Below are 27,730 nucleotides of genomic sequence, written 5' to 3'. Positions count from 1 at the left end.
TACTGTGGCCCACTACATTACTTCTGTGGCTCACTATATTACTACTGTGGCCCACTACATTACTACTGTGGCCCACTACACCACTACTGTGGCCCACTACATCACTACTGTGGCCCACTACATTAAAACTGTGGCCCACTATATTACTACTGTGGCCCACTATATTACTACTGTGGCCCACATTACTATTGTGGTCCACTACATCACTACTGTGGCCTTCTACATTGCTACTGTGGCCCACTATATTACTACTGTGGCCCACTATATTACTACTGTTGCCCACTACATTACTACTGTGGCCTTCTACATTACTACTGTGGCCCAATACATTACTAATGTGGCCCACTACATTACTACTGTGGCCCACTACATTACTACTCTGGCCTCCTACATCACTACTGTGGCCTCCTACATCACTACTGTGGCCCACTACATGACTACTGTGGCCTCTTACATTACTCTTGTGGCCCACTACATTACTACTGTGGCCCACTACATCACTACTGTAGCCTCATACCTCACTACTGTGGCCCACTACATTACTACTGTGGTCTCCTACATCACTGTGGCCCACTATATTACTACTGTGGCCCACTAAATTACTACTGTGGCCCACATTACTATTGTGGCCCACTATATGACTATTGTGGCCCACGACGTTACTACTGTGGCCAACTATATTACTACTGTGGCCCACTATGTTACTACTGTGGCCCACTACATTACTACTGTGTCCTTCTACATTACTACTGTGGCCCACTATATTACTACTGTGGCCCACTACATTACTACTGTGGCCTCCTACATCACTACTGTGGACTCCTACATCACTACTGTGGCACACTACATCACTACTGTGGCCGCCTACATTACTCTTGTGGCCCACTACATTACTACTGTGGCCCACTACATTACTACTGTGGCCTCCTACATCACTGTGGCCCACTATATTAATACTGTGGCCCACTACATTACTACTGTGAGCCACATTACTATTGTGGCCCACTATATGACTATTGTGGCCCACGACATTACTACTGTGGCCCACTACATTACTACTGTGGCCCACTATATTACTACTGTGGCCTCCTACATTACTACTGTGGCCTACTACATCACTACTGTTGCCCACGACATTACGATTGTGGCCCACGACATTACTACTGTGGCCTCCTACATTACTACTGTGGCCCACTATATTACTACTGTGGCCTCCTACATCACTACTGTGGCCTCCTAAATTACTACTGTGGCCCACGACATTACTACTGTGGCCCACTTTATTACTACTGTGGCCCACTACATCACTTTGGTGGCCCACTACATCACTATTGTGGCCCACAATATTACTACTGTCGCCTCCTACATCACTACTGTGGCCCACGACATTACTACTGTTGCCCACTATATTACTACTGTGGCCCACGACATTACTATTGTTGCCCACTATATTGCTACTGTGGCCCACTGTATTACTACTGTGGCCTACTATATTTCTACTGTGGCCCACTACATTACTACTGTGGCCCACTATATCACTACAGTGGCCCACGACATTACTATTGTGGCCCACTACATTACTACTGTGGCCACCGACATTACTACTCTCCCCACGACATTATTATTGTGGCCCACTATATTACTACTGTGGCCCACGACATTACTATTGTGGCCCACTATATTACTACTGTGGCCCACGACATTACTATTGTGGCCCACTATATTTCTACTGTGGCCCACTATATTACTACTGTGGCCCACGACATTACTATTGTGGCCCACTATATTACTACTGTGGCCCACTACATTACTACTGTGGCCCACTACATGACTACTGTGGCCTCCTACATTACTCTTGTGGCCCACTACATTATTACTGTGGCCCACTACATCACTACTGTGGCCCACTACATTACTACTGTAGCCTCCTACATCACTACTCTGGTCCACTACATTACTACTGTGGCCTCCTACATCACTGTGGCCCACTATATTACTACTTGTGGCCCACTACATTACTGCTGTGGCTCACATTACTATTGTGGCCCACTATATTACTACTGTGGCCCACTATATTACTACTGTGGCCTCCTACATTACTACTGTGACCCACTACATTACTACTGTGGCCCACTATATTACTACTGTGGCCCACTACATCACTATTGTGGCCCACTACATTACTACTGTGGCCCACTACATCACTATTGTGGCCCACGACATTACTACTGTGGCCTCCTACATCGCTACTGTGGCCCACTACATCACTACTGTGGCCCACTACATTACTAATGTGGCCTCCTACATTAATACTGTGGCCCACTATATTACTACTGTGGCCACCTACATTACTACTGTGGCCCACTACATCACTATTGTGGCCCACAATTTTACTACTGTGGCCTCCTACATCGCTACTGTGGCCCACTACATCACTTTTGTGGCCCACTACATCACTATTGTGGCCCACAATATTACTACTGTCGCCTCCTACATCACTACTGTGGCCCACGACATTACTATTGTTGCCCACTATATTACTACTGTGGCCCACTACATTACTACTGTGGCCTCCTACATTACTACTGTGGCCCACTATATCACTACTGTGACCCACGACATTACTATTGTGGCCCACTACATTACTACTGTGGCCCACGACATTACTACTCTGGCCCACAACATTATTATTGTGGCCCACTATATTACTGCTGTGGCCCACTACATTACTATTGTGGCCCACTATGTTACTACTGTGGCCTCCTACATCACTACTGTGGCCCACTATATTACTGCTGTGGCCCACTATATTACTACTGTGGCCCACGACCTCATTACTGTGGCCTCTACATTACTACTGTGGCCCACTACATTACTGCTGTGCCCTCCTACATCACTACTGTGGCCCACGACATTACTATTGTTGCCCACTATATTACTACTGTGGCCCACTACATTACCATTGTGGCCTCCTACATCACTACTGTGGCCCACTACATTACTACCGTGGCCCACTACATTACTACTGTGGCCCACTACATTACTACTGTGGCCCACTACATTACTACTGTGGCCCACTATATTACTACTGTGGCCCACTATATTACTACTGTGGCCCACTACATTACTACTGTGGCCCACTACATTACTACTGTGGCCCACTGTATTACTACTGTGGCCCACTACATCACTACTGTGGCTACCACTATCGCCACTACTAGCAGTGTCAATTCAATGCAATTCACATTTAATGAGAATAGAAACATAATTATTTTTAAAATACATTTCAAGCTTATAATACTCATTTAGACAAAACCTGGGTTTTGTCTAAATGAAAACTGGCTTTTGTCTGGGATAATAATGGGATAACAATGAATGCCCCACACAGATGGATGCACAACCTGTTTGCTGTACTCTCATACACTACCTGCTATAATGCTTGGTTCAAAAATATGATAATTAATGAAACATAGATTTTACAAAACTGAAAAGTGCACACAGAAGCATGGACAGGTGCATGCTTCAAAATGTTTTTGTACACGCATATGAAATGAGGACAACCTTTTTCACTGTCTGGAGGGAAGAGTCCTACATTATTTGGGAATTGGTTGGATAATTTACATGGGTGTCTCGCCCTCGACTCCAGAGACAGGGAATAAAGGATGAGTGGCATCCTGAATCAATGCTACTGGCGTCCAGGCCTTGGGGACAAGGGGCATGTGCAGGATGGATGCTCATAATGCTCTGAGAGTGGACGGGTAGGTAGGTGCTCAACTAATTTCTCTGCAGGACAGAACACGGTAATGACGTTCGTTGAGTGGGTTCTTGCTTAACGCGATTATCATTTACGCCCGAGTGCGGTCCCGCTCACCGAATCAAAACGCTCGAGGGAAATTTTAGCGCACGTTGTATTCATGTTTGTTTATTGAGAAACAAAAAAGAAAATGACTTGACCTCGGTACAAAATGAGAAGAAAAAATCCTTTATGTTTACGAGCACCCGATACAAATGCTTCAACAGATTGAATAACTGAAATATGCAGTTAAAACATCTATTTGGCTGCATTTATTTTAAATAATAATAGTAACCAGCCCCTTATTACTGAGAAATGGAAATAAACAAGAGTTACACTTTAATACTGTGCAGCAAATTGACGCTGCAAAAATTTTAACACGCGCTATACAAATGATAATTACAGCACAGTAATGAGATATTAACAAATATATTATCGCGGTGTAAAATGCTTTATAAAAATGGAAACAAATGTAAAAAATATAATTGCAATACTATGGCAAAGGTAAAAAAAAGATGTTGTTTTCAAAATCAGAATATGTATTTATACTGTTTTAGAGAAGTTGCTCTTTGTATATGAACCCGAGGCAAGCATTGGCGATGACGCAGGGAGAGAAAACTATAAACGATTTAAATTTTACCAGGTAAGGCCCATTGAGCTATGTAGCTCTTTTTTTAAAAGCGACCTGGCCACAAATGATAGCTCAACGAAGTGGCTTATCGTGTGGAAATGTATACAAGTAGCCAAATAACTCGAAACGCAAATTGTTTATAAATGTGGAAGGACAAACCGGAGGACCCGGAGAAAAAACCCACGCAACCACGGGGAGAACAAAAAAATATACAGCAGGCCTGAAGTCGGGATCTAACCAACAACCTCCTGTATACCAGGCGAGGTAGCTAACATCTCGCCACCGTGGCGAAAGGGGGGAGTTAGAAACCATCGGTTCGAACATCCTTGATATAGGTCAAGGATGTCCACACGTCCGTTGGATATGGAGCTCTCTCCATTGCGTGTACACGACTGCACAAGCCCGTCTGTCAATCCACCTCTGGATGAGGGCAAGATTTCCCAGGTCGTGGGGAGTTGTGCGACCATACTTCACTACGCTGGTCAGTGTGGGATGGTAAAGGCAGGAAGCGTATACTCGAGAGCATAGAAGTACGTGTACAATATTGGATTTTGAAGCACTGCCACCACAAATCTCCGCCCCGCGTATGTGGATTGTGGTCACCCATCAAAGCACTATCGAAGGTCAACCCGACTTAACTCGGACGCAGTCTTGGTGATTTTGTTATAGGTAACACCATGCACATGGCCTCTACATTGGTATTCCAGCATATAAAGGTATCGCAGTCTTATTACACGGGACGTCTCGTCGAGCTGCAGTGTGTCCCGTAACGTACATGCGAATATAACAATGTCCTGCACGATAAAACTCTAGAGGAACAAAAAACCCCACACCACACTCCCCGTTGCCTCTGCGGGTGGGTTTATTGCACAGGTCTGCACCTGCACCAATGCTCAATCCAGCTGAGATAAGATTGGCAGACCTGTAAAGACGTGCACACACACACTGTTGTGGAGGACGCGAAGAGCCTGTTTGCTCGACAATCACTGCAAACAACAAACCTTGCACCTGACTCTCAGTTCCAGGCACTTCGATTATTTGGCAGGGGGGGGGGACTCCGAGTCCATTTCCTCCTGAAAGGATCATTTGCTAACAGTGAATTAAACAAAGCAAAATCCGATCATTTCTTAACAGTGAATTAAACAAAGCAGAATCCGCTCATTTGTTAACAGTGAATCAAACAAAGCAGAATCCGATCAGCCCAATGAGCAGGCATTTTGTTTTCCCGTGACACACAGGACAGATGTGGCCAGGGCTGATTACAGCTGATCGGTTGGCTTTCCGTTCCATCCCTGACATGATTGGGGGAGTCTAAAGATTACTGATGACGGTGGTGCAGGGGTCGACAACCAAAAAAAATAACAAGAAGAGCCATTTGTTTTCGAATTCGGGAGAGAACAAAAAAAAACCTCGATATTTCAAGAGCCGCAATGCAATGTGAATACGAGACGGTGGCCATTAATAACGGTCACGAAGCAGCAGTCCTTAAAGGGATGCACGCGGCTTCGGAGCCGCTGGTTGCCGACCCCCTGCTGTGGGTAAAACGTGAGCCACGTTACCCAGACAAGTTGATGGAATTTTGGTAGACTCTTGCATAATTATAATCTCATTATCAGCCATGATGAAGGGCTTCCCCTCCCCCCCCCTCCCCCCAAGTCCTTGCCATCTCCCAAGATCCTGAGATTGAATTATCTACCTCTAGTACCACTAGTACCTGCACAAGAGGGGATTTCATCGTTCCATCTCCACAGTAGACATTACTCTCGTCTTCTCCGATTCAATAAGTAATGTTTGGTGGATCAGCAATAATCTTTATAACATAAAGAAGCTATATACACTAACCACAAACTATTGTCATGGTATATTTTATGCTACATTTGAGTAAAAACATATCTCATGGTAAGAATAATACGGCTTTTTTTTACATAGCAATGTAATGATGTAACAGCTCATGAACTGACCTGGGTGCGGTGGTTTACAAACTCTGGAACACACTGGGCTGGAGTGATATGCCTAATTTCCGAAGCCATTGGTGACCCAGACTACTGGACCAGGAACAGCCCCAGGGCACCAAATTTAGGGACAGCACCAAATGTGGCAACTGGATACGACGTTCTGTTTGAAACGAGGTCAAACGTCAATCTAGGAAGCGACATCACATCTAAACACTACATTTGGTTTTGAGAAATAGTCGGCAACTCACCACCGAGCTGAAACAATAACTCGCGCGTTAAACGATGCGTACACGTCATAACTGATTTTTTTCTGGCTGTGTCAGGTGGTGGAGGGTCTTAACGATACAGATTTAGCCGGATCAATATACGAACCTTATGGCGGGACCCCAGGGTGCCATAAGCCCCCGGCTCTCGCATAAACTGCGTTGCGACGTAATTTTATATCTGTTGAAGGCGAACGACACGGCAATCTATTCTTCTCGACGAGCTCTACACGATGCGCGAATCAAAGTTTCACAATTTTTTTCGTCTGCGCATTCGTCCTCGCTGCGCTTGGACGACATGACAACAGAACGATCCGCGCCAGGATGGGTCGCGGCGTTTATGTGCACGGTGGGACGGAGTCGCCAAAAATAAATTAGTTAATTACGATTTTGACTTTCGTTTATTCTGGACCCCGGGATCCCGCCATAAGGTTCATATACATCACTTGCGAATTGGAAGCTGTACTGTCAATGTGAGCTCTTGTGAGGACGTATGCTCTCTCTGGCCCAGTCTGGACCTACGAATGAGCCAGTTCAGTTCCTGTGTGGTCAATTCCACCCGCTGGGCGGTCCGGGCTATTTCCTTTATTTGACCACTTTACAACTACAGCCCGAACAATAGGCAATCTGGTGTCGCACTGGGAGCTGGATTGACGCCCAGACTATTATGATTAATGCGTTGTTAATTTAGGCAAATTCGGCATTTAGAGGGTGTCCCGTGTGTGGAGGTCATTTAAAGGGGAGGGCCTTCCCCCGGAGATGGGACCAGGGCCCACGATCCCCTTAATTTCCAGAGGCGTCTTCACCCTGCCGCTTGTACCAATCCAAGAACAGACCTCGGTGTGTTACGGGTGCGTGGGTATAATTATGCAAATAAACGATGCTTTAACATTTTCTAATAACAAAAATCCGATTCGACCAACTGCTGACTTTAGAACCAAAATGAACACGTATAAATAATTAATGATCCTACAGAAAGCACACTGCAATTTCTTGTGTTTTTTAATTCACTGTAAGGTGTTTTAAAAAGGTATAAAAGGATAACATTGACAAGTGTGCTGCTTTTGGATACCCGAAAATTGTACATTAAGAAAGCGTACACCGATGAGCATGTGTGCTATTAAACAAGCGTTGCGCGCGTGTAATTATGAGTGAATAATATTGCTCTGTGGCCTGTCATCCCCTAGATACTCCACTCATGCCCCCCACCCATAGTTAAACGCTACTGCTTTCAAAGATTGCCCCCGCATTATTGATCAACACACATACTCTTTAGCCCTGTGGGAGGCAATGCGGTTCAATTACTGTAATTTACAGCACTTCCAGAGTCCGTTAATCAACCGCCACTGTTAAGCTGGCTTACGATACGTTGCCTCCATTTCACTTTTCAAGCATAAATTACCGTGCGCGCATAGCATACATTCAAACACCATTACAGCTCCGTCATGGCTTTCCTTTGACACGTGTGCATGGGAGCACATGTGTGAGTGTATAAATGGAGAACACAAACAGCTCTTCGATACATGGTATTAAATATGAAGCAATATTGTATACATATACATACTCTTTGGGCCTTTCGGTAAAGTCACGTAGATAGATAAATAATAATAATAAAAAAAATCACGTTTCGATCGCAACACAAGCAATCGTCTTCACCTATCTATCTACGTGACCCAAAGAGTATGAATTCCTGCAGTCACGAAAGCTTTAAGTCAAGATTTATACATATACAGTTTTAAAAAAACATTGCGAAAAGTCCAAACGAATAACAACAATGTCTCTGCTAATTAAAATAACTTAATGTGCGAACATTACGTTACAATGCAATGCAATTTGCATTCATATAGCATAGAAATGGGTGCGACACATTCGGGCAGGTTGTATGTGGTAGGGAAATGTGTGGATACTCCTAACCTCTTCTAAGACCTCTTTCTGGCCAGCTTGAAAGAGTAGGCCAAACACTCTCTCGGGTGGGCTCTCTGGAGCCCCCCCTCCAGTGGAGGCCCTTCCACTAGCAGTGGCAGCAGCCGAGTAATTGCAGGGCTGATTGTTTTACTTTGAGAGGTGGAGCTATTCTGGACGTTCGCACTAGACACCCCCTTCGGGCCAAAAATAAGCCCTCTCCTATTCTTGGTTCTTTCGGTAAAGTCACGTAGAAGGGAAACAATAAAATAAAAAAAAACAATATATAAAACAATACAAATGTTATTATTTTATTGTTTCCCTTCTACGTGACTTTACCGAAAGAACCAAGAATATGAATCCCTGCAGTCACGAAGGCTTCAAATAAAAATTTAAGCCCTCTCCTCTTCCTTTTCCGCAAGAGACATAGAAGAAGCGTCCGTGACATCAGAGGGTGCGCGGTGGTGTAACACGCGGGGGGGGGGGGGGTTATACGTCAGTCACTGCCACATGTTGGGTCTTTACGCTTGTGAAGGCCATTGAGTGGAAAATTAAAATTATGCGTGTGGCTTAAGCATTCCCAATCATTTCCCAAATCACACTGCTACGCCTAGGCAATAATGGCACCTCTATCTCCTCTGCGCAAGACACACATCACGTACATAACACGCAGTTTTGTAAATCCCACACCATTATAAGAAAATAAACCCATGTCCAGTAATTAGTGCATATTCTGTTTGTGGTAATTTCAAATGAGTGATGTGTGTAAAAGCTGCGGGTAGCACCTGGAGACCGTTTTTTTTATTACATTTAGCATTTGTCTATGAAACGTGTTATTTGCAAGATATTTAAAGGGACATTGAGAGAGCAACAAAAACCGTTCGGTTTTTTTTCTTCAAACATTTGAACGCACCCTCATCACCCATCAAAGAAAGTTACAGATCTTGGTTGTTTGCAAGTGGTGTACTTGCCTACCTACCTGCTTTTAACAGGAATGTTTACTTTTGAATGCAGCTCATGTTAAAATGGGGAGTGGACGATTATTGTCTTTGAAAGGACGAAAGTCCTGAGTTTTAAACTCACCCAGATCTTCCATATACGAAATACATAATTTAGCAGTCTACATTTTTGACAGATTACCATAGGAAAATACCGTTATAACGCTTTAAACAAAACGAGCTAAATTAATTGGCGGCAGGGAAACGCACTGGTGACACTTGTGCCTTGGAGCAAGACAGGGCCTGCGATCGAATCCCGACTCTGGGCGTCTTTCTGTGTGGAGTTTGTATGCTCTCCCCCCTGCTCTGCGTGGGTTTCCCCTGGGTTCTCCTCGTTTCATCCAACAGCAATGAAAGAAAAAGGCAAACGCACGTTACCGTATTGGACAAATATCCCAGTGCTGAAGAACTGCATGCACGTTTACTAATTTGGGATTACACACAGAGCAACATTGCCTCAACTGCAAAAACTTGACCAGACCCTCTTAACAAAAATCTTGGGACTCAGTGAGGCTTTCCTGGGTAAACGACAAGTTTCGAAAAAAAGGATGTAATTAGATCGAGAACTCCAAATTCGTTTACCCCCTCGATGCAACGGTCAAACAATCTTAAAAGAAGTAAGCTGCAAAGCTAAACATATTATTCCACAAAAATTACATATGTTGCTGCCTGCAGAAAGTGTCCTATTTGGATATAACAAGCATGACTAGAGGCACTAGTGGGCCTTATCCCAGGTCCATATCCACTTGCCCGCTCCCTCTTTTCGATTAATAACGCCCGACCGCTGCTCAGGTATTCGTGGTTGTATTGTTGTTTTGTGCTCGCTAACAGCACTTGCCCCAACAGTCTGCTGAGGCTATTCGGGGGGGATCTTTGTCTTTGTTGTGCAGCTCTCCGACGTCTTTCCCGCCAGCACGTCGGACGGAAGCGGCGGACGTCCGTGCCGAGAAACACGTGGCACAACCACCCAAAAGCGCATCTACGTGGCTGCCTGCGGTTCAGCAGGCTTCGTCAGTAGAGGAGGGAGGGGGGGGGAGACATCACAGTGGGACGGGCGAGGCTTTGGTGCCACCTTCCTCTACACAGCGGGCCCGGGGTGAGGTGTCACCGTTGGGAGAGAAGCGACGCAATCCCGCACCGGGGTGTCGCATCACCACTGCCCCGGGGCCCACTGCCCCTCTCAAGCGATGCGAATGGTGAGGCTCTCCAGCTCCTCTTCCTCGCTGCTCTCCTCCGAGCCGCTCACCAGGTATTTTTTCTTTCCTCCGTAGCCACCTTTGTTGTCGTAGTGATCGTGGTTATCAATGTCACAATCGTCGTCGTTGACGTCATCTTCGTAGCCGTTTTCGTCGTCGTTTTCGTTATAGTCGTCGTCGTCGTCGTCATCGTCGTCGATGCTCTGATTCTCGGGAGGCGTTGGAAACACCTGCGACAAAAACAAAAAAACGACAAGTTCGAGATGAGTTGATATGAATACTACTCTGCCGAAAGCCAGTGTCTGTACGACCGTTCAGAGTGTGACCACTTTGTAATGGAATGGTCGTCGGATTGGTCAGGCCTTGTGTCACAGAAGCGTATCACCTGTCGTAGGGGAGGTTAAATGGGCAATAAGTGAATTCGGTACCACCGACACAATTGTTAGAGATGTGAAAAATCTTCTAACACTGGTTCCTACTGTGAACCAATAAACGTCTTTTCATGGCCAATGCGTCATCAACTTCATGCACCACTTCAAGATATAAACGCATTGCACCAGTAATTTATGACATTATTAACAGCATTACCACTTCTGTGAATAACAACAGCAAAGTAACGGTTTATGATTGAATAAAACGATTACAGATGTATTTTCCGGGCTACACGATGCGACACAGAAAACCGAACACAACGCTCCCATTTGGCATTACATAAGCTGCCCTATTTTGCTTGCAGAGTCACGGATGTAATTTTGCTCCGAGACCTTCCCTCTCTCGCCGGAATCCCGAGCGAGCTCAGGCTCCCCCCAGACCCACACCGATACCGTATTTTGTGCGTCGAACATTGGGTCAAGGGCCACCTGCGCCACGGAACCACCGACGCTCAGCTGCGTTCGACCGCTCGCTCTACGGACAAAGGGGATCGCGATCACCCCGCCGAGCGTCGCCGTTGCCCGTCGCGGTCAGGCCCCATGGTGAACGCCACTCTCACCTCCATTAATTTGACATTGCGGGGGGTGTTCTCACATTGAGAACACCTTTAAAGCATGTAATTTAACAATAATACTCATGTTGTGTGTTTATCCGGCGCTCGGTCCCACTGAGAATGCTGCTCTCTCGCCTTTCAAAAGCTTCAAGAGTGTAGGGGGCGTACATAGCTATCGAGTGCGCAGGCGGTGCAACTGCACCAGGGCCGAGGGGCCGGAAGGGTGCAGGTACCGGGCAAGAGGACAGGACCCCATTTCATTCCTGGTTGCAGGGCACATGCCAACCACGCCACTGAATGCAGGAGTCTTATTTTAGCACAAAGCACATTCCATAAACAATCATTTAATAATAATTACATCGTGTATTTATCCAGGGAAAATGAGTTTCGAGACCTTTTCAGGAGGAGGGTCCTGCATTGGAATATTTGGCTAATGCCCTTTTGATGGGTGTATTGTACAGTCCAGGTGGATCTGAAATCTGTCACAAATCTCTGTGCTGGATTACAGGCTTGCACCACCATGCCCAGCTGTTATGTTTGTAGAACATTCCAGAATATCGCACACACACACAGCGTGAAGTTGTGAAAACGTGTTTTAATGTATGATTCATTACCAATGCATACATGTTTGTGAAAACCAGAAAAATTTAGAATATATTTTTGAATAAAATCAAGAAATGTACATTTAAGCCACCTTGTAATTTTAGGTAACAACATCGTTCATGTAGAATCACTCTCCTAACATTTTCTGGATGGACATGAGCCAAACATTTTTATGACTGAATGTTTTTTTCCCTAATATCACAGTTTACATTCAGAAAATCCTGGTAATAACGATGTAATTAATTGGCATTATAGTTTGTAACAACAATATATATATTTTTATTCGACGAATTGAGTTCTAATCCTGGCCAAGGTTAACATCAGTGGCGAGCGATTCCTGAACCAATCCTGTCCCGATTATTTACCATCTCACACGAACCGACGGTGGTGAAGTATGGTCAAATAACCCCCCCCCCCCGAGTGACTGGTGCAGTTTGAGAAGGCCGACACAGCTCATTAATTGGCAAAGCGCTGTCATTTAAGATTGTTATTTCATTATTCCAGTACATGTAATGGAACCTAAAGCAACAAACAGTATAACACCCACACACTTCTTCTCACATTCATAATCATTTCACTCTGGTACAGTGTAATCAATCCGTACACAGAAAACGGAAAGCCAATCTTACGTAGAACAAGGCAGACTCGCGGCTATTAGCGCACTAAAAATATTGAATGCAGACATGGGTGGGTAGGTGGGACCATGCATTCAATAAGACCGCCCGTGACTGCAGACCACAGAGAGACCTTCATCCTACGGCATTGTGCAATGCACACCGATGAATAACAATGGCGATGCTATGGGAGCGACTGTTATTTACCGACTCCCCCGCCGTCGCACGCACTCGCAATTTCCCCCACGCCAACGGGCGAACTCTCTGCTCCCAACAATAAAGGGCACAACAACAATAACAACAACAACAACAACAAAAATAAAGCAACATAACCCGAGCAAAATAAAGACGGTTTGAGTTTTGGCGTCGTCGTCGAGAGTCCAACAAGAGTCGTGGGAATTCTTTTCCCCTCCCTCCTCATTCTTCGTTTCATATTTCAGTCACGCCGCCCCCCCCCACCACCACCCCACGGCTCTCCCCACCGCTTCCCAACACACCCCCCCCCCTCCGCCTCCTCTCTCAATTTCCCCCCCAAAAAACACACGGAGACTGAGATGTGTCACTCGCGTCAGGAACACAAACAGGAGGAATAAATGAGGCGGACACGCACTCGGACAACGCGACAAAACATCCACCCCATCCCGCGTCGTCCTAAAGGGGCTGTTGGAGCGAGTGCTGTTAGCGAGTGGCACTGGCAAAGGCACACGACGGAATCGGTGGTCCGGCACCACGCCCGGCCGCCTTTGTCTCCCGCCGGTGGCGATGTTTACCACACACCGCACCGGGTGCTCATTTGAGGCCGAGTCCACCTAGGGGAGGCCTAGGACAGGTTCAGGCAATCGTCACCGGTGTTGGCCGCGAGCGGGAATCGAACTCGGGTTTCCTAGGTTCATAGCGCAGTGCAAGAGCCACCGCACTCACACTCCCCGCAGATATGCACACACACACACACAAACATATGCAGACAAACGAGTACTCTTCGGAATCCATATACAAATGTGCACAGACAACAGCACATGCGCATCCGATGATCACGGTTGGCTACGTACGGTGCGAAAGTTGAGCATGCGTACATACAACACGTAAACATCCGCAGGGATTAACCAGTGGACAGGAGCAGGCACATAAACAGATGCACACTGACACAACGCAACATTACAGTGCGATGCAATTTGCCTTTTACGCGGCATCAAAATACAAATGCATTTGCAGACGTTGTACATGCCCGTGACAGGTCAGCGAGGGTAATTTATTGCCTGCAATGGGAAGCCACTAGGGTATACGGCAGCGCAATGGTAACACTTGTGCCTCAAAGCGAGAATGCCCTGGGTTCCAGTCGCGATTCGGGTGCCTTTTTGTGCTGAATGTGTACATTCTCCCCCAGTTCTGCATGATATTCCTCTGGGCTCTCTGGCTTCCTCCCACAGCTAATCTGGCACTGGTCAAACACTCCAACGCTTAAAGATTGCCTGGAAAATATTACTCAATTGGGATTACATATAGCAACGTCGCCCTCCACTGTGAAACCTGGGCAGGACCCTCCTGATCAATTCCCCATTCATTCAATCCATTCATGGTCATTTATTGTCATCAATTTCACCTTCACCGAATTCACCCATCACAGAATCGCCCCATTGCTTCCTCTCATCTATTTTATTCACCTAATCTCCACCATTACATTCACATATTGTACTGTTCTTAATTCTCTGTAAATCTCCTTGGTTAAGGTGCTTTATATATTAAGCTAAGATAAGGGAGGTAAACAATAATAATATACATACAGTATGGTACAAAGACAATGATCCCCCATATAGCCTTAACAGACTGTAGGGGCAAGTGCTGTTAGCGAGCACCTATGAAGGCCGGAACAGCACACGAAGGGGGTGGGTGGCCAGCACCACGCCTGACCGCCTTTGTCTCCCCAGTGGCGATGTTTACACACCGCATCAGGTACTCATTTGAGGCTGAGTTGACCTAGGGGAGGCCCGGGACCGGTTCAGACAATCGTTACTGGTGTTGGCCGTGAGCAGGAATCGAACCCAGGTAGCCAGGTTTATAGCGCAGCGCGCTAACTGCTACACTACCGCTCCCATACCAAGACACACACATGGTACATGAATGTAACATTACTAGTAATTGACAAGTAGGAAGCTTATGGCTTGAGCAAGAGTACAGAAGATGAAGAATAATGATGGAGCGGCCTCCAATGAATGGAACGCATCCAAGAGCACAACCGCAAAGGAGATGGAGCAATGAAATCAACTCGTCTACAGGTGCTAGGTTTACCATCATTTCTCAGGATTGCGAGAGGCCTGATTGGCGAGGCCTTCATCCAGCAGTGGACTGACCATGACTAATGATGATTAGAACTGTTATATATAAAACAAAAGAAAACAATTACGTTTGACTAGAACGTTCGTGAAACTGGATCAGTCTGTCCACCCTGAAAATCCAGCCATGCTTTTTCCATAGACCATGACCTCGGGAGTCATGCGTCTTGGCCACAGCACTGGATGAAGAGACAATTCGCTAAACACTTTTAGAGCCTCCGCAAGGGCAACAGATCAATGTGGATGCACAGCAATTTGGAATTATAAGCACATAAAGCACATTTTCCGAGCCTATTCCCCTCGGCTAGAGTGGGAAAGAAAGTCGGAATGTATTATGTATTATGAGTACTCTGCTTCCCATGCTTGCGGTCAGCATAAGCAGATTAGTGTAATGCCGACCCAGAACAATTTAACCCATTGTGCACGAGTGTAGCATCACTCAACATATTTTGCATCCTAAAATATTAAATATCATGTGAAGAGATTTTCTTATGGGGGAAAAAAAACCCCCAGCTCTCGATATTTTAATACAATTCTATAAGCTGTGCAAGATTTTCTTCAAAAAGATTACCAGAAGATGTTTTGAGCTTAATAATGAATTGTTTTGTTAAATGCACGAAATATTGGTATCTAAATGGTATATTCCTCATCCACCAGTGGATGGAGAATGATTGGCGATGATGACAACAAAAATCCAATGAATTGTCACTTTCAGCTCGAACTTGCTAAATCCTGAACACGGCAACATTTGCTAAAAATCCATTTGAAGGCTCACGATAAATCGACCATTTCTCATTTTAACTGAATGCAATAACTAATATTGCATACTGCGGCTGCAAACATCATAACAATCTCCACCCACAGGGTCCACATGTTGAATTAAAATTCGTCTTTGCTCGCTGTTATCGGCCTACAATGCAATTCTGCCTCGCGTTTCATTGCATATGCCAGCGTGCGTTCGGTATTCAAAGCGACCCAATTACAAACAAGAATCGGCTATCCGCTTTGCACAACAATGTTTCATAACAAACGCTCTATTAATTTTCGGCCTTCCGTTCCGTCGCCACGAAAAAACGCCCCCAAACGGCTCCTCTCTCTCTGCAATGCAAACACCACGAGGCTCTGTGGCAGCAGCAGCAGCAGCGGCGGCAGCGGCAGAGGTGGGGAGGGCGGGAGGGGAGTTAATATTTGGTGTTGGGCCCCTCGGGGAGACGGGAAATGAAAAGGGCAAAGCTTGTCTCGTTTAACTAAGGGCCAATGGCACTCCGCGTTCACATCACAGTTTATGCATTTTTTTTACTCCCCCTGACATGAAAGGGAAAACGTTCGCCTGCGCCGAGGATATTAAAGAAATTCTACCGGAGCCGACGACATGACAGCACGTGTCAGGGCAGCAACCCTAAACACTTCATAAATGTTTAGCCTCTTAAATTCCTCCAACATCTAAGTGGCTTACGAAGCAGAAGCTGTTTTTTTTGTCTCTTAACGGGCAACATCTGTTTGCGTGTCCTCGCTGTCACGAGTTTCAGACATAGAGGTATTGGTAATTTGATTTTGTGTGTTTTGTCTGCTCATAAAAGAAAAAGAGTTTGAAACATGAAAATGCTCTTTGGCTCATCATGTCCAGAACACCTTGACACTGAGGCAATGGGTGACCGATTTCAATAATCCGTGCTTGTAATCCGAAAGAGATTTGGAGAAAATCTCGCAATTATTTCTCACTTTGTTTGCATGACATTAAATCAAATGGAAATAATAAACAAAGTAATTTCACCACGTTGCCACGAGTTTCGCTGGTGTTTTCAATGCCCACTGTAAAAAAAAAACCCTACTCAATAAACATGTATATACGTAGGTATACAGGCAAATATAATAAGCAAATTAAAAAGATATTTAGATGTAGGGGGTCGAGCAATATTATGAACCCAGAATCTCGAGTTTAATTTAACATTAGCTGCAAGTAATATCCAAACCCGTCTCTCCCTCCCTCTGCCCTCCCCGGTCACAAACTTGCGCTGACTAGCGAAGGTGAAGTATGGTGATGAAAAAAAACCGGAACCCCATGACTGACATGGTGTGGGGGGAGGCCTTCATCTATTGGTGAATTGAGAATGGCTGGAGTTAATTAATTTAAATTGACAATTAGCAACCAAAGCGCCACATCTAGTTTTAAAGTCAGATGCATAGTAGCTTTAGCGATAATTGGTTTCAGATTACGAGGGCAGCAGAGGAAAGGAGGCAACTGTTCACAGTGCAAAGGTTAAATCAAAGTTGATCCGGTGAAATTTTAAGCAGAAAAACCCAGAGAGAGAGAGAGAGCGGAGTTGCAACAGGTAAGAGCTGAGCTACAACGGAATACTTAACGCATCGAGAAAATTTCATTTTGGATCACGCTTTTTCGCTTTCATTTGAACGAAATTACAGGCAGTTATAGGAATAGGATTTACCCTTTTAACTGGCACAAAAACTGACACCTTTATTCAAGGCATCATGTTTGCAATGACCACAACACAAGCAGTCAAAATGCAAACAAAAAAGAACAACTCTGATAATAATATGCACTGTCCTTGAATTTGATTGGTCCACACCCGAGACAGCTTTTCTTAGAGCCTAGTCTCCACTGGTGTTGGACCAGATGACGCCAAAAGGCGTACAACTCAAAAACAGCGCACTATCAGAATATTGAGGGCTCGGGGTGAGCATTAACAATGCTGCATATTATTATCAGAGTTGTTATTTTTTGTTTGCATTTTGACTGCTTGTGTTGTGGTCATTGCAAACATGATGCCTTGAATAAAGGTGTCAGTTTTTGTGCCAGTTAAAAGGGTAAAACCTATTCCTATATCTTGTTTCTGGCAAAGGAGGTCTCAATGTTACAGGCAGTTGTTTAGCTCGCAATATGACACCAGCACCCATGGTGCTCATCCTGTGAATGATGCCACAGGTTGTTTATTGTCGACTGTCCACGGTACATTTTGGTAATGTCACGTGATATGATGCTAACGTGGTGTTAATAACGGTCAGCACAACTGTACGTGCAATCGCGAGGTCACCGGTTCGACCTCATTGCAGGCAGACGGTGCAAGCGTCTCTCCACCCTGGGTACACCACAGTTCATGGATCTGCAGCTCACGCACTGGTGGAGTAAAGTGTGGGTTACTCCCAGCCCTTCCAAGATGTGTGGCCAACATAAAAGAGGAGGCCAAATACCCTCTCGAGAGACGTGTTCTTCATTCAAGGCCCGCGGGCCACTGGTGGCCTTTAGTGTGACCCCTGATGTGTGGACCCCGAAAATACAAAACAACACGTGAGAACACCCCCCACCCATCATCATCATCGTGCTGCTGTCAAACCCCCAACGGTTTCAAATGTGTGGCGACCCTCACAATGATGTCGTATCGGCGAAAAAGTGGCCCCGCCTCTGAAAATGAGTGAGGAACACCGGTCTAGAGGGGTTCTCGACAGTTCCCTGTAGTGGAGGCCCTTTTGCCAGCATTGACGTGAGCAAGAAATTGCAGGGATGCACCTTTACCACCCCATCACACTGGTGGCTGTGCGAGTCAATTTGCCGAGCCCTCTCAAGCTGGTCAAGAGGTAACTGGCAAGTGCTCTGGCCATTAGGCACCCCTGCCAAGAATGCATTTGTGTATCTAAGTGCCCCACAATCAACATCACTCTAATGCCTTGTTTCCATGACTACTGCGAAGTGTATCATTTCAATTCGCAAACTGAGCTTCCACAGCAGCCCTACCGGACCAAGCTTACACGAACACCTCTTTTCCGCTGGCGAATCCGAACTGAGCCACATCGCGACCATCTCAATGCTGGTGGGTTTTCTCCGGCTATTTGCCGTGCCGAACCGGAAATCCAATGCACGATGCATAACCAGGGGCGCGGGTGAACGACGCGCTCACTACGTGCGAAGCCAATCGGTATATTGTGAGAGCACAGCATGGAACCTCCGATCAGCACGGTTGGCTGCGTACGGTGAGAAAGACGTTCAGCGTGCACACGCTCAGCATCGCCGTGGCATCGACATGCACCTTGACTCGTTCATTGCGTGCGACGTCGACGGTTCAACTCGGCTTCTGCAGTGGGAAAAAATAACCTGGTGACAAAGGAGCTGCGTCGGGTTGGCTCAGCACGGCCCCAACGTGGCTCAGTTGTGCAGTGGAGACAAAACAAAAGAGGCAAAAGGGAGCTCAGTAAGTGGGTTTTGTGAGCTCAGTGCTTTGTTCTTTTGTAAATTGAGAGGTGTGCTTTCACCTGGGCCATCATTTCAATCAGCCATGGTGTCATGGGATCGACACGGAAACAGAATGTGCCATCATAACAAGAATCTGGGGGACGCCTACGTTTCAATAAATCGACGTTTTGACTACGCTAAGGGGACCCGTCGTCTGTATATATTTAAAATGTCCCGAAGTTGCGATGGGTTCAAATCCGAGATATCACACGGTGAGGAAGGGAGGGGGGGGACTGGATGGGAAAGCCATGTAAACAACCCAGAATACAGTCTAGCAGCAGCAGCATTAAAACATAGACCAGTTCGCCCCAACTTGTTGTCACAAATGTCTGAATTCCAAGCCACCTTACTTTGTGCTCATAGGATATGCAGTCAATGTCAGCGACGTCTCAGTTCAACCAAGAGGAAGCCGCAAGCAGCCGTGTAAGAACAGAGTGAAAATTAACAAAAATAACAGATTTTGGCTTGCGGTAGCTTAATTACAGGGTAAGGATGGGGGGAGCGGATGCGGGGGGCAGATTAATCTCTTGGGTGGAACGTCGAGTTTGGGGCCTTGGACGCAGGCCATGATGATGCTCACTATAGAACGCAACTTGGGCCATTCCTGGGGCCAACAGATGCGCTCGCCAATCGATTGTGGACATGTGGCATTAGCCATCTGGCTCTCGCTGTTTGCGCGAGTCAAGACACCTTCTCCGCAGCAGCACTGCATTCATTCAGCAGCATTTCCCCCGGCCAGCGACGCATTTCTAATTTTGCATGTTTGATATAATTGGCGAGGCCGCGCGAGGTCAAATTGCAGCATCTAAGTTTAGTGTAGGTCCTCGTGGTTTCAAAGGGGCACGTTCCATTAAAAGGTGAGTATTCTCTCTCCTCTCTCACTTTCCTTGCGAGCACAGATTCGAAAATAACAGCGTTGCAAGCTAGGCTGCAGGGGAAATCCTTCAATCGGATGGTGCGCATTTCCAAACGCCAGCTCAGTACAGCTCCATGGTCATCGATGAGACTCCATGCATTGTGCGAGCTGCTTCTCTCAGACAATACTAAAATAAACATTTCTAGAGGAGCACTGAAGATGTTTTTTTTGTTTCGTCCGTGACGTTTGAATTAAGTTCAATCTTGACATACACCGGATGTCGCAGAAGGTCCAATTCCTTCCATCATAAAAAAATGCGATAAATTAATTCCCTGAGCAATTTAAGTCTCTGTGCCTGCTAGAGACTGTGTTCCTTGTCCTTTAATGTTGTCAAGTTCTGTCTGCTGGCCATTCATTTTTGTTAAAGCCATCCCGGCCGTTTCTTCGTCATATGGGACGTCAAGGCTCTGCCATAAACGACAGCAACACTGCCTCAAATTAAGCCACATTCCGGACACAAAGTCTCATCGCTGAGCTCCATCATGCGTTCATCACGTAGAAAGTGCCTCATAAATAAAGCGACGATAGATTGACAATTGATATCGGGAGAATAGGTTAACGGGAGGCGAGCGCAGGTGAACTGTGTGATGGGAGGAGAGTGGGGGGGTGGGGGGCAGGGAGCGTGCTTGGGGATGAATGAATACCCCACATTGTGGCTCACACAGCACCCCCATTTATAAAGCCACGAGGAGGAGCAGGGGGCGCACAGAGGCGGGTGAATGACAGACGTGAGACAGCAGCCGGGAGACCGCCGTCCTGCACTGCAGACACCCAGGCCGCTCAGCCACAAACCCAACCAGCCCCCTCTCCCACCAGCTCCCAAATGCACCCTACCACTCATCTCTCTCCCCCTCGACCCTACATGAAGTCCTGCCACTTTCTCAAACAAGGGCAATTATGTGGAGGAACAATGGGGCACTCAGGAGAAAGAAAAACTCTTTCTGGATGTTTCTCCCCCCCCACCCCCCGTCTCATCATCCTAACCTCAACAACACTCTGCTGTTGTTTTTTTATTGAAAAGTATCACGTGGGTTTATATTAAAAGAGAGGAAAAACAAACATTTGGTAGATGCTCGGAAGCAATGGGAAATAACGAACGGTGCAAATAGCGCTCGCTCGCTCGCGCGAATTTGCAAGTCGCGCTGTAAAGTGTCACGCTGCGCCTCGTGGCTGCAAACCTCGCTCTCGCGACGAGGAAAACGAAGACAGTGATGATGACGGCAACGGCGTTATCCTCACTTCATCGCAATCACGTCGCCGCTTCCCTGCGCTAAAATAATTTCTTTGTTGTAAAAATAGCGATTAAAAACGACAACCAAAAATGTTGAGACTTTTTTTTTTAAAAGACAATTATTTGCTTTGTGAGTCAAATACACTCGTGGTACAGCCCATGGATTGTGTAACTGCAGGTAATTGTGTTTTACATTTTTAATGAATGTCTGATCTCATCAAATCTCGGAAGCTAATAAGGTTTTAGCTTGGATAGTGCTTGGATGGGTGACCACCGTGCATAACAGGTATTATAGGGTGTGGGGGGATACTTGGTGAGCAGCAGAGGGCAGTGCATTGTTACACAGTACTGTACCTCCATCCTCTCTCGTCTAAGTTCAACGCCTTCACCAACCGGCACTGCCCAGCATGGTGCACGAAGGTCAAATAACCCTCGTGACCCGCAGGACGCGGGTTCCCAACACACAGTGGATCGACAAAAGTGCCATGAACGTAAAATTGGTTAAATGGCATAAAAATATACACGGTTGGTGTTCTCCTGCACAAATCGCTTCCTTGTTGTGACGTTGAATTTTTCTATCGTTCTGTGGGTTTGTTTTTTGTCCTTCTGAATTTATTTTCCCGATAGATCCCAGATCACCTGGGCAGAAGACGGGTGCGTCGTCGCAATGGGCCCTCTCGCCTGGTCAAAACAGAAGGTTTAAGAAACCGATTAATACATTTTTTTTTCCCCTCTGGGGGAGAGACGAGTACAAGGATAAAACGTCACTCGGAGCTTATTTCAATGTCTCAGTATATTATATTGCGCGCAAAAGGCTGTGGAAATACTGTCCTGGAAATATCCGGAGCCATACACACTCTGCATAATGGAATTCATTTTCAGGCTCTCTCTGTGTGCGCTGTATTTTCATTTTCCCTGAGATCCCAGGAATAGCGAGCGTCAAGCTGGCGCCGCAGGTCTCATTTATTTATTTATTACTCTATTAATATTAATTCTCCTTGCACGGAACAAGCTTGCAGGTATGTCCGCTAACACAATGTAGCTTTAATATCAAAGGCAACGCGCTCTCTGAAAATCACGTGGCTTTAAAATAAGACAAGACAATGGGTGTGGAAGTATAGAAATATAGTGATAGTTTTTCAAGCATCCATGCGCAATGCTTTTTGACAACCAGAGAACGGCAAAAATCTTGGCAACGCTACCAATGGACCTCATCAACTATTTTCGCAATTGACATGTGTGTTATTTCAGTGACGACCACAACACAGAGGGCATATACATGCTGTTGGTGTACGTCTGTGTGTCTGTCCTGGTGACCTAGGTTTGATTCCCGTCCACAGATAACACCAATTGTAACCGTCAATTGTTGAACTCGGCCTTCAGCCTTGTGTGATACATGGAAATCACGACCGGTGAGACAAAGGAAATTGTGTGTCGTGCTGGCCACACCTAAACCCTCATGTGCTGTGCAGGCTCTGATAGGTGCTCGCTAACAGGACTTCTCCCGACAGCTTGGATGGCTAGGCAGAGGATCTTTGTCTTTGTGCGCGTTCACGTGTGCATGCGAGTGCGTGTGCGATTTTACGCGTCAAAAACTAACCTGCAATGTTTTTTTTTTGCTTACGGTGTTTCGCTCCACGTTAGCGACCGCCTGTTATGGCGCAACGTGAAGCGAGGAGCTAACGGAGCCGGTGACACACGTGGCTGCCTTTGTCTCCCCGGTGCTGGTGCTGCACTGGCATCTCGTTTCAAAGGGCACGCACGTCAACCCAAGAGGCGCACTCCAGGCACAGCCACAAACATCGGCATTAAAACAACGTGCAATTGTACCCAAAAAAAATAATAATTGTAGTTTGCTTACCGCTGAATCACAGTCCGTGCGCTACACACGCACATCAGCTAGGCGTTGAGCACGTGTTATACGCGCACACGCGCGCATCGGTTAGTTGGGCTCAATTGCAAAGCTGAACAGAGGTTTCAAGGTCACAGAAAGCAAACGTGGACCGCTGTGCCGGTCAAACGTGACAGCTCGCTGTTAGGCAAAGCGCCACAAAGCAGTGGGCATTGCGTGGCGCGCTTGAGAAGATGTGAAACGTTCGAGCCAGACGCATCTTCGCGTGGATATCTGAGCGAAGGCGCTCTGATTAGGGCGCACACGCTGTCGCGCTGACAAAGCCGCTCTGCGCGGTGAGACTCTCTCCGCTCGGGCGCAGGATGGATTCTTGAAGGACGATAGCTGGAAAGTGGCAGAGATAAGAAGAGGAAGCGGGCGACTCTTCTGCTTCACCCACGCTACCCCCAACCCCTAAAGCTGAAGCTCCAACCAACATGCTCATTTTTAAATCGTGTTCAAGCTGTGCCCAGCAGAACTCGAGACGAGTCAAAACGTACTGCCCAACAACGGCGAGAAGGGATTTTACACGGCGCGCATACGTACAAATAAATAAAACCAAATTAAGAATCACCGAACAGACGAAAAGAATGGAGCCACCCGACGGTGGGACTTGTTTAAAAATCTTTGCAGCGAAATCGAATAATAATTAAAGCTTTGAACGGGGCACTTAGCGAGCGAGGGGACCTGTGTCTCAAAGTGCTGCGAGGTTTTTTTTTGTGAACAGCTCCTAGAGTTTTGGGGAGACGAGCCGCTTTCCCTGCACCGCCTGAGGTAAGGTAAAAAAAAAGCGCTCACTGCAGGCAGAGTATGAAATTACATCTCGAGAGGCAAATCTGATCAAGGCAGGACAGGCTGGGAGCATGGTAATATTTATGTGTGCGGTTGCGTTAAACCAATTCCTGCCCGGCTGTGACACACAAAAGTTCACGTCGTGGGTAAATAAATGATTGGCTCGATAAAAACAAATACGCTGCAGCACGGAGTAAAAAAAAAGAGAAAGGACTGGCTATAAATATCAAGATAATTTGGCAAGGTTTGCATGTTGTGAAGCTGGCCGGAAATGAACTGCGATGAATCGATGAATGACCGCCCGAGCTTGAGTGCGTGAATAATCACCGGTGCTATCTTGAAGCGGTGGCCACTCGCTCGAATTCGGCGTTAAAAATCGTTGCCGTACACCCAGAAATAGCAGCCAACCCACCCTGTCGTAGCTGACAAGCGCCACTGTGTGTCTCGTGTGGAAACGCCGCAGAATGTACGTTCTCGCACCGGAGCCGCTAAAGGAATGGTAACAAAAAAATATCACACTTAATTTATGTATACTCTTTGGTTTTTTTCGGTAAAGTCACGTAGGTAGAAAAATAAAATAAAACAAGAAAATAATATATCACGACGTTTCGATCGCAACGCAAGCCGGTCGTGACTTTACCGAAAGAACCAAAGAGTATGGATTCCTGCAGTCACGAAAGCTTCAATTCAAGATTAAATAATGTACGCATATGAATTTCTGTCCTTCCGCGTCAAACTAAAGAAACAAAATATACTTAGATCACAAGTCATCGCTGCAAATAAAACGTTTTCATGCTCCACTCGCCCAATGGCAAAAACAATTTGCAAGAACCAAAATGGAAAAACACGCGCTCGCTCTTTTACAACACAAAAAAAACCAGAGCTCTTCGTTGCTAGGTCTGAGATGTAAAAGTGCATGACATTTGATAGCCTTGCCAGAGCGAACTAGGGTTACTGACAAGACCCAGCGCCAATCAGCCCGGCACATCTAGTACAGATCTGCAGACTGTGTAAACACTTGCAAAATATACCTCTCTGCCTCTTCTGGGATCCCAATCAGATATCGCCCACATACGAGGGGATTAAACACGAGATAAGAAAAATAAATATTGTACAAGTTAGTCAAGTGATCGGCTTATGGGGCTGACCAGGGTTCAGCTGCAAAAACTAAAATATTGATGAATGGGACCCCCCCCCCCCCTGCTTCCTCCCACAGTTCCAGAGCTTAACTTTCTTCTTTTACAAATCCATTAGACACGACCACTGTAAAAGCTTCAGGAATTAATTGCACAGGAACAACATAATTCACCAAGCACTCGTATTTACAATGCTGTGTGCTGCAACAATTTAAGAGATATCAAGTCAATGCTGACAAAAGTCAATGCTCCATTCATTTTTCACCTCTCACTCCTCCTCCACTGCTGCCCTCACTGCCTGGAAACTTCCTTTGCCAATTGCTATCGGCACCGGTGACTCGGGGCCTCAAGACCGTCCTGTTCTCCTCTGCCTAGGATTCCCACCCCCCCCCCCCCATTCCATCTGTCCAAATGTCTTCAACAACACCGAGAGTAACAGTCTCTATAACTTTCCCCTCTTTTCTTTAATAATAAAAACACATGCAATAAAAATCCTCTCGTCTATCCTTATGATATAACGCACGTTTTTGCTTTTTTTTTCATTCAGCATCTTGAGATGTCACTGCGCTTAGATGCTTCAAAAATTCAAATAGCACTGTAAATTGCATTGCGATGGTCAAAATAGAATTGGTTAATTATGTCACATCGCTTACGTGGGTGGGAAAAGTTGGAAATTATTGTAGATATATTGCATATTTCAATTAAAAACATAACTATGATTGTATAAGTATATACAAAGACAAAGATACCCCGTATAGCCTGTAACAGACTATTGGGGCAAGTGCTGTTAGACAGTAGCACCTATGAAGGCCGCCACGACTCACGAAGGGGGTGGGTGGCCAACACCACGCCCGGTCGCCTTTGTCTTCCTCGTGGTCGATGTTTTCACGCGCAGCACAATGTACTCATTTGAGGCCGAGTCGACCTAGGGGAGGCCCAGGACCGGGGTTCAGATAATCGTCACCGGCGTTTGGTAGCCGTGAGTGGGAATCGAACTCGGGTCGACGGGTTCGCAGCGCGCTAGCCACGACACTGCCACTCCCCACGTAACTTAACACACACACACACACGTCCATACATTGCTCTCCAATGTAATGTTTCGGGTTGTGCCGCACGCACCTTTGGCACGATGTCTGGCGTTTCGCCGCACGTGCTGCCAGCGAAACGTCAGACATATGCCGAGCGACGCCATCGCGGTGCCCGAGGGAAACTCGACCGTGAGCAGCGCAGCTCAGCCGAGAAAACTCACACGCAGCGATGTAGCGGTACGTTGTTTGTGAGAAACAAACAACGGGTACGCCACGTGCGTGTGCGAATCAACAAAAAAGACTCGAGTGCAAAACGCATCTCGCCGTTTCATTTTTCCGCGCAAAAGGTTTGAGGTCCCTCGAAGGCCCCCCCCCCTCCTCCCCCCCTCCTCCTCCCCCCCCACCATTCAATGAAACGTGACACCTCTCATGGCCTAGACACAGGAACACAATCTACCAACAATCATTATGCGGCCGTAACCCATACCTACCCGACGAAGCGAGCGTCCGTGGTTTGGGCCGCGCCTGTGGCTAATAAGAGAGCCCTGGATGGATTTCGGTTTTTTAGTTTAGACGCGGCGCACAAATGATGTAAAATGCACTTAAATTGTTTTTTTTTTAACAAATCAAATCAAAACTTGTATTTATTCTAATCGTAGAATGCGACTGTCGCCTAAGAGCACGTGCATTTACAAGCGTAAGGCCGGAAATGCATATATTCGCCGCCCTAAAGGGTAAAAAACGCGTACGATTTCAATATCTTCTTTCGTACGGCCGATGTAGATGCAAAGCAACAGCTACAAATGTCACATTCAGGTGGTCAAGCCAGATAACCACGTCAGGGACAATGGAGCGTATCGCTGATTATTTGAAGATGCAAAGAGTGAATAAACGAATATCACAAAGGATGAAACGGAAAATATGCATCTAATATTTTGACATGGTGTATCACATCCGATTCTCAACTGTTCCGAATGAAAACCAGAATCACTGAACTCTGAAGAAATAAAAAAAATCAGCATTCACGTGAGCGTCTATAGGTCAAGCATTCGCCACCCCATCCATTATGGAATTTAATTTTACTTGTTTTTAAAGTAACACAGAGCTGACACATTGTTATTACAGGAGAGACAGCCACAACTTCGCTTATAGACAAGCCAAGGCCAGTAATGGATTAAATAATGGAAATGCCTTGTGGGGTTTGGTAAACCTTTGTGACC

The 27,730-nt window shown here is 46.2% G+C and overlaps 1 protein-coding gene across 4 annotated transcripts in view; it reads right to left on the bottom strand.

The window, feature by feature from the left end:
• Positions 1-3,906: 3,906 nt before the first annotated feature.
• LOC116945929 (uncharacterized) overlaps positions 3,907-27,730 on the bottom strand; it is a 75,206-nt gene continuing 51,382 nt past the window's right edge. For all 4 annotated transcript variants that reach the window (XM_076069656.1, XM_076069655.1, XM_076069657.1 and 1 more), the window contains one exon: positions 3,907-10,968. In XM_076069656.1, coding sequence (XP_075925771.1) covers positions 10,723-10,968 — 246 coding nt within the window. In that variant the 3' untranslated portion in view covers positions 3,907-10,722. The remainder of the gene's footprint in view (positions 10,969-27,730) is intronic.

The sequence above is a fragment of the Petromyzon marinus genome, chromosome 25 (genome assembly GCF_048934315.1).
Source record: "Petromyzon marinus isolate PM22_M1 ecotype Great Lakes invasive population chromosome 25, UKy_Petmar_22M1.pri1.0, whole genome shotgun sequence".
Classification (NCBI taxonomy): domain Eukaryota; kingdom Metazoa; phylum Chordata; class Hyperoartia; order Petromyzontiformes; family Petromyzontidae; genus Petromyzon; species Petromyzon marinus.
The sequence above is the reverse complement of the archived record's forward strand: the minus strand, read 5'-3'. Positions and strand labels throughout refer to the sequence as shown.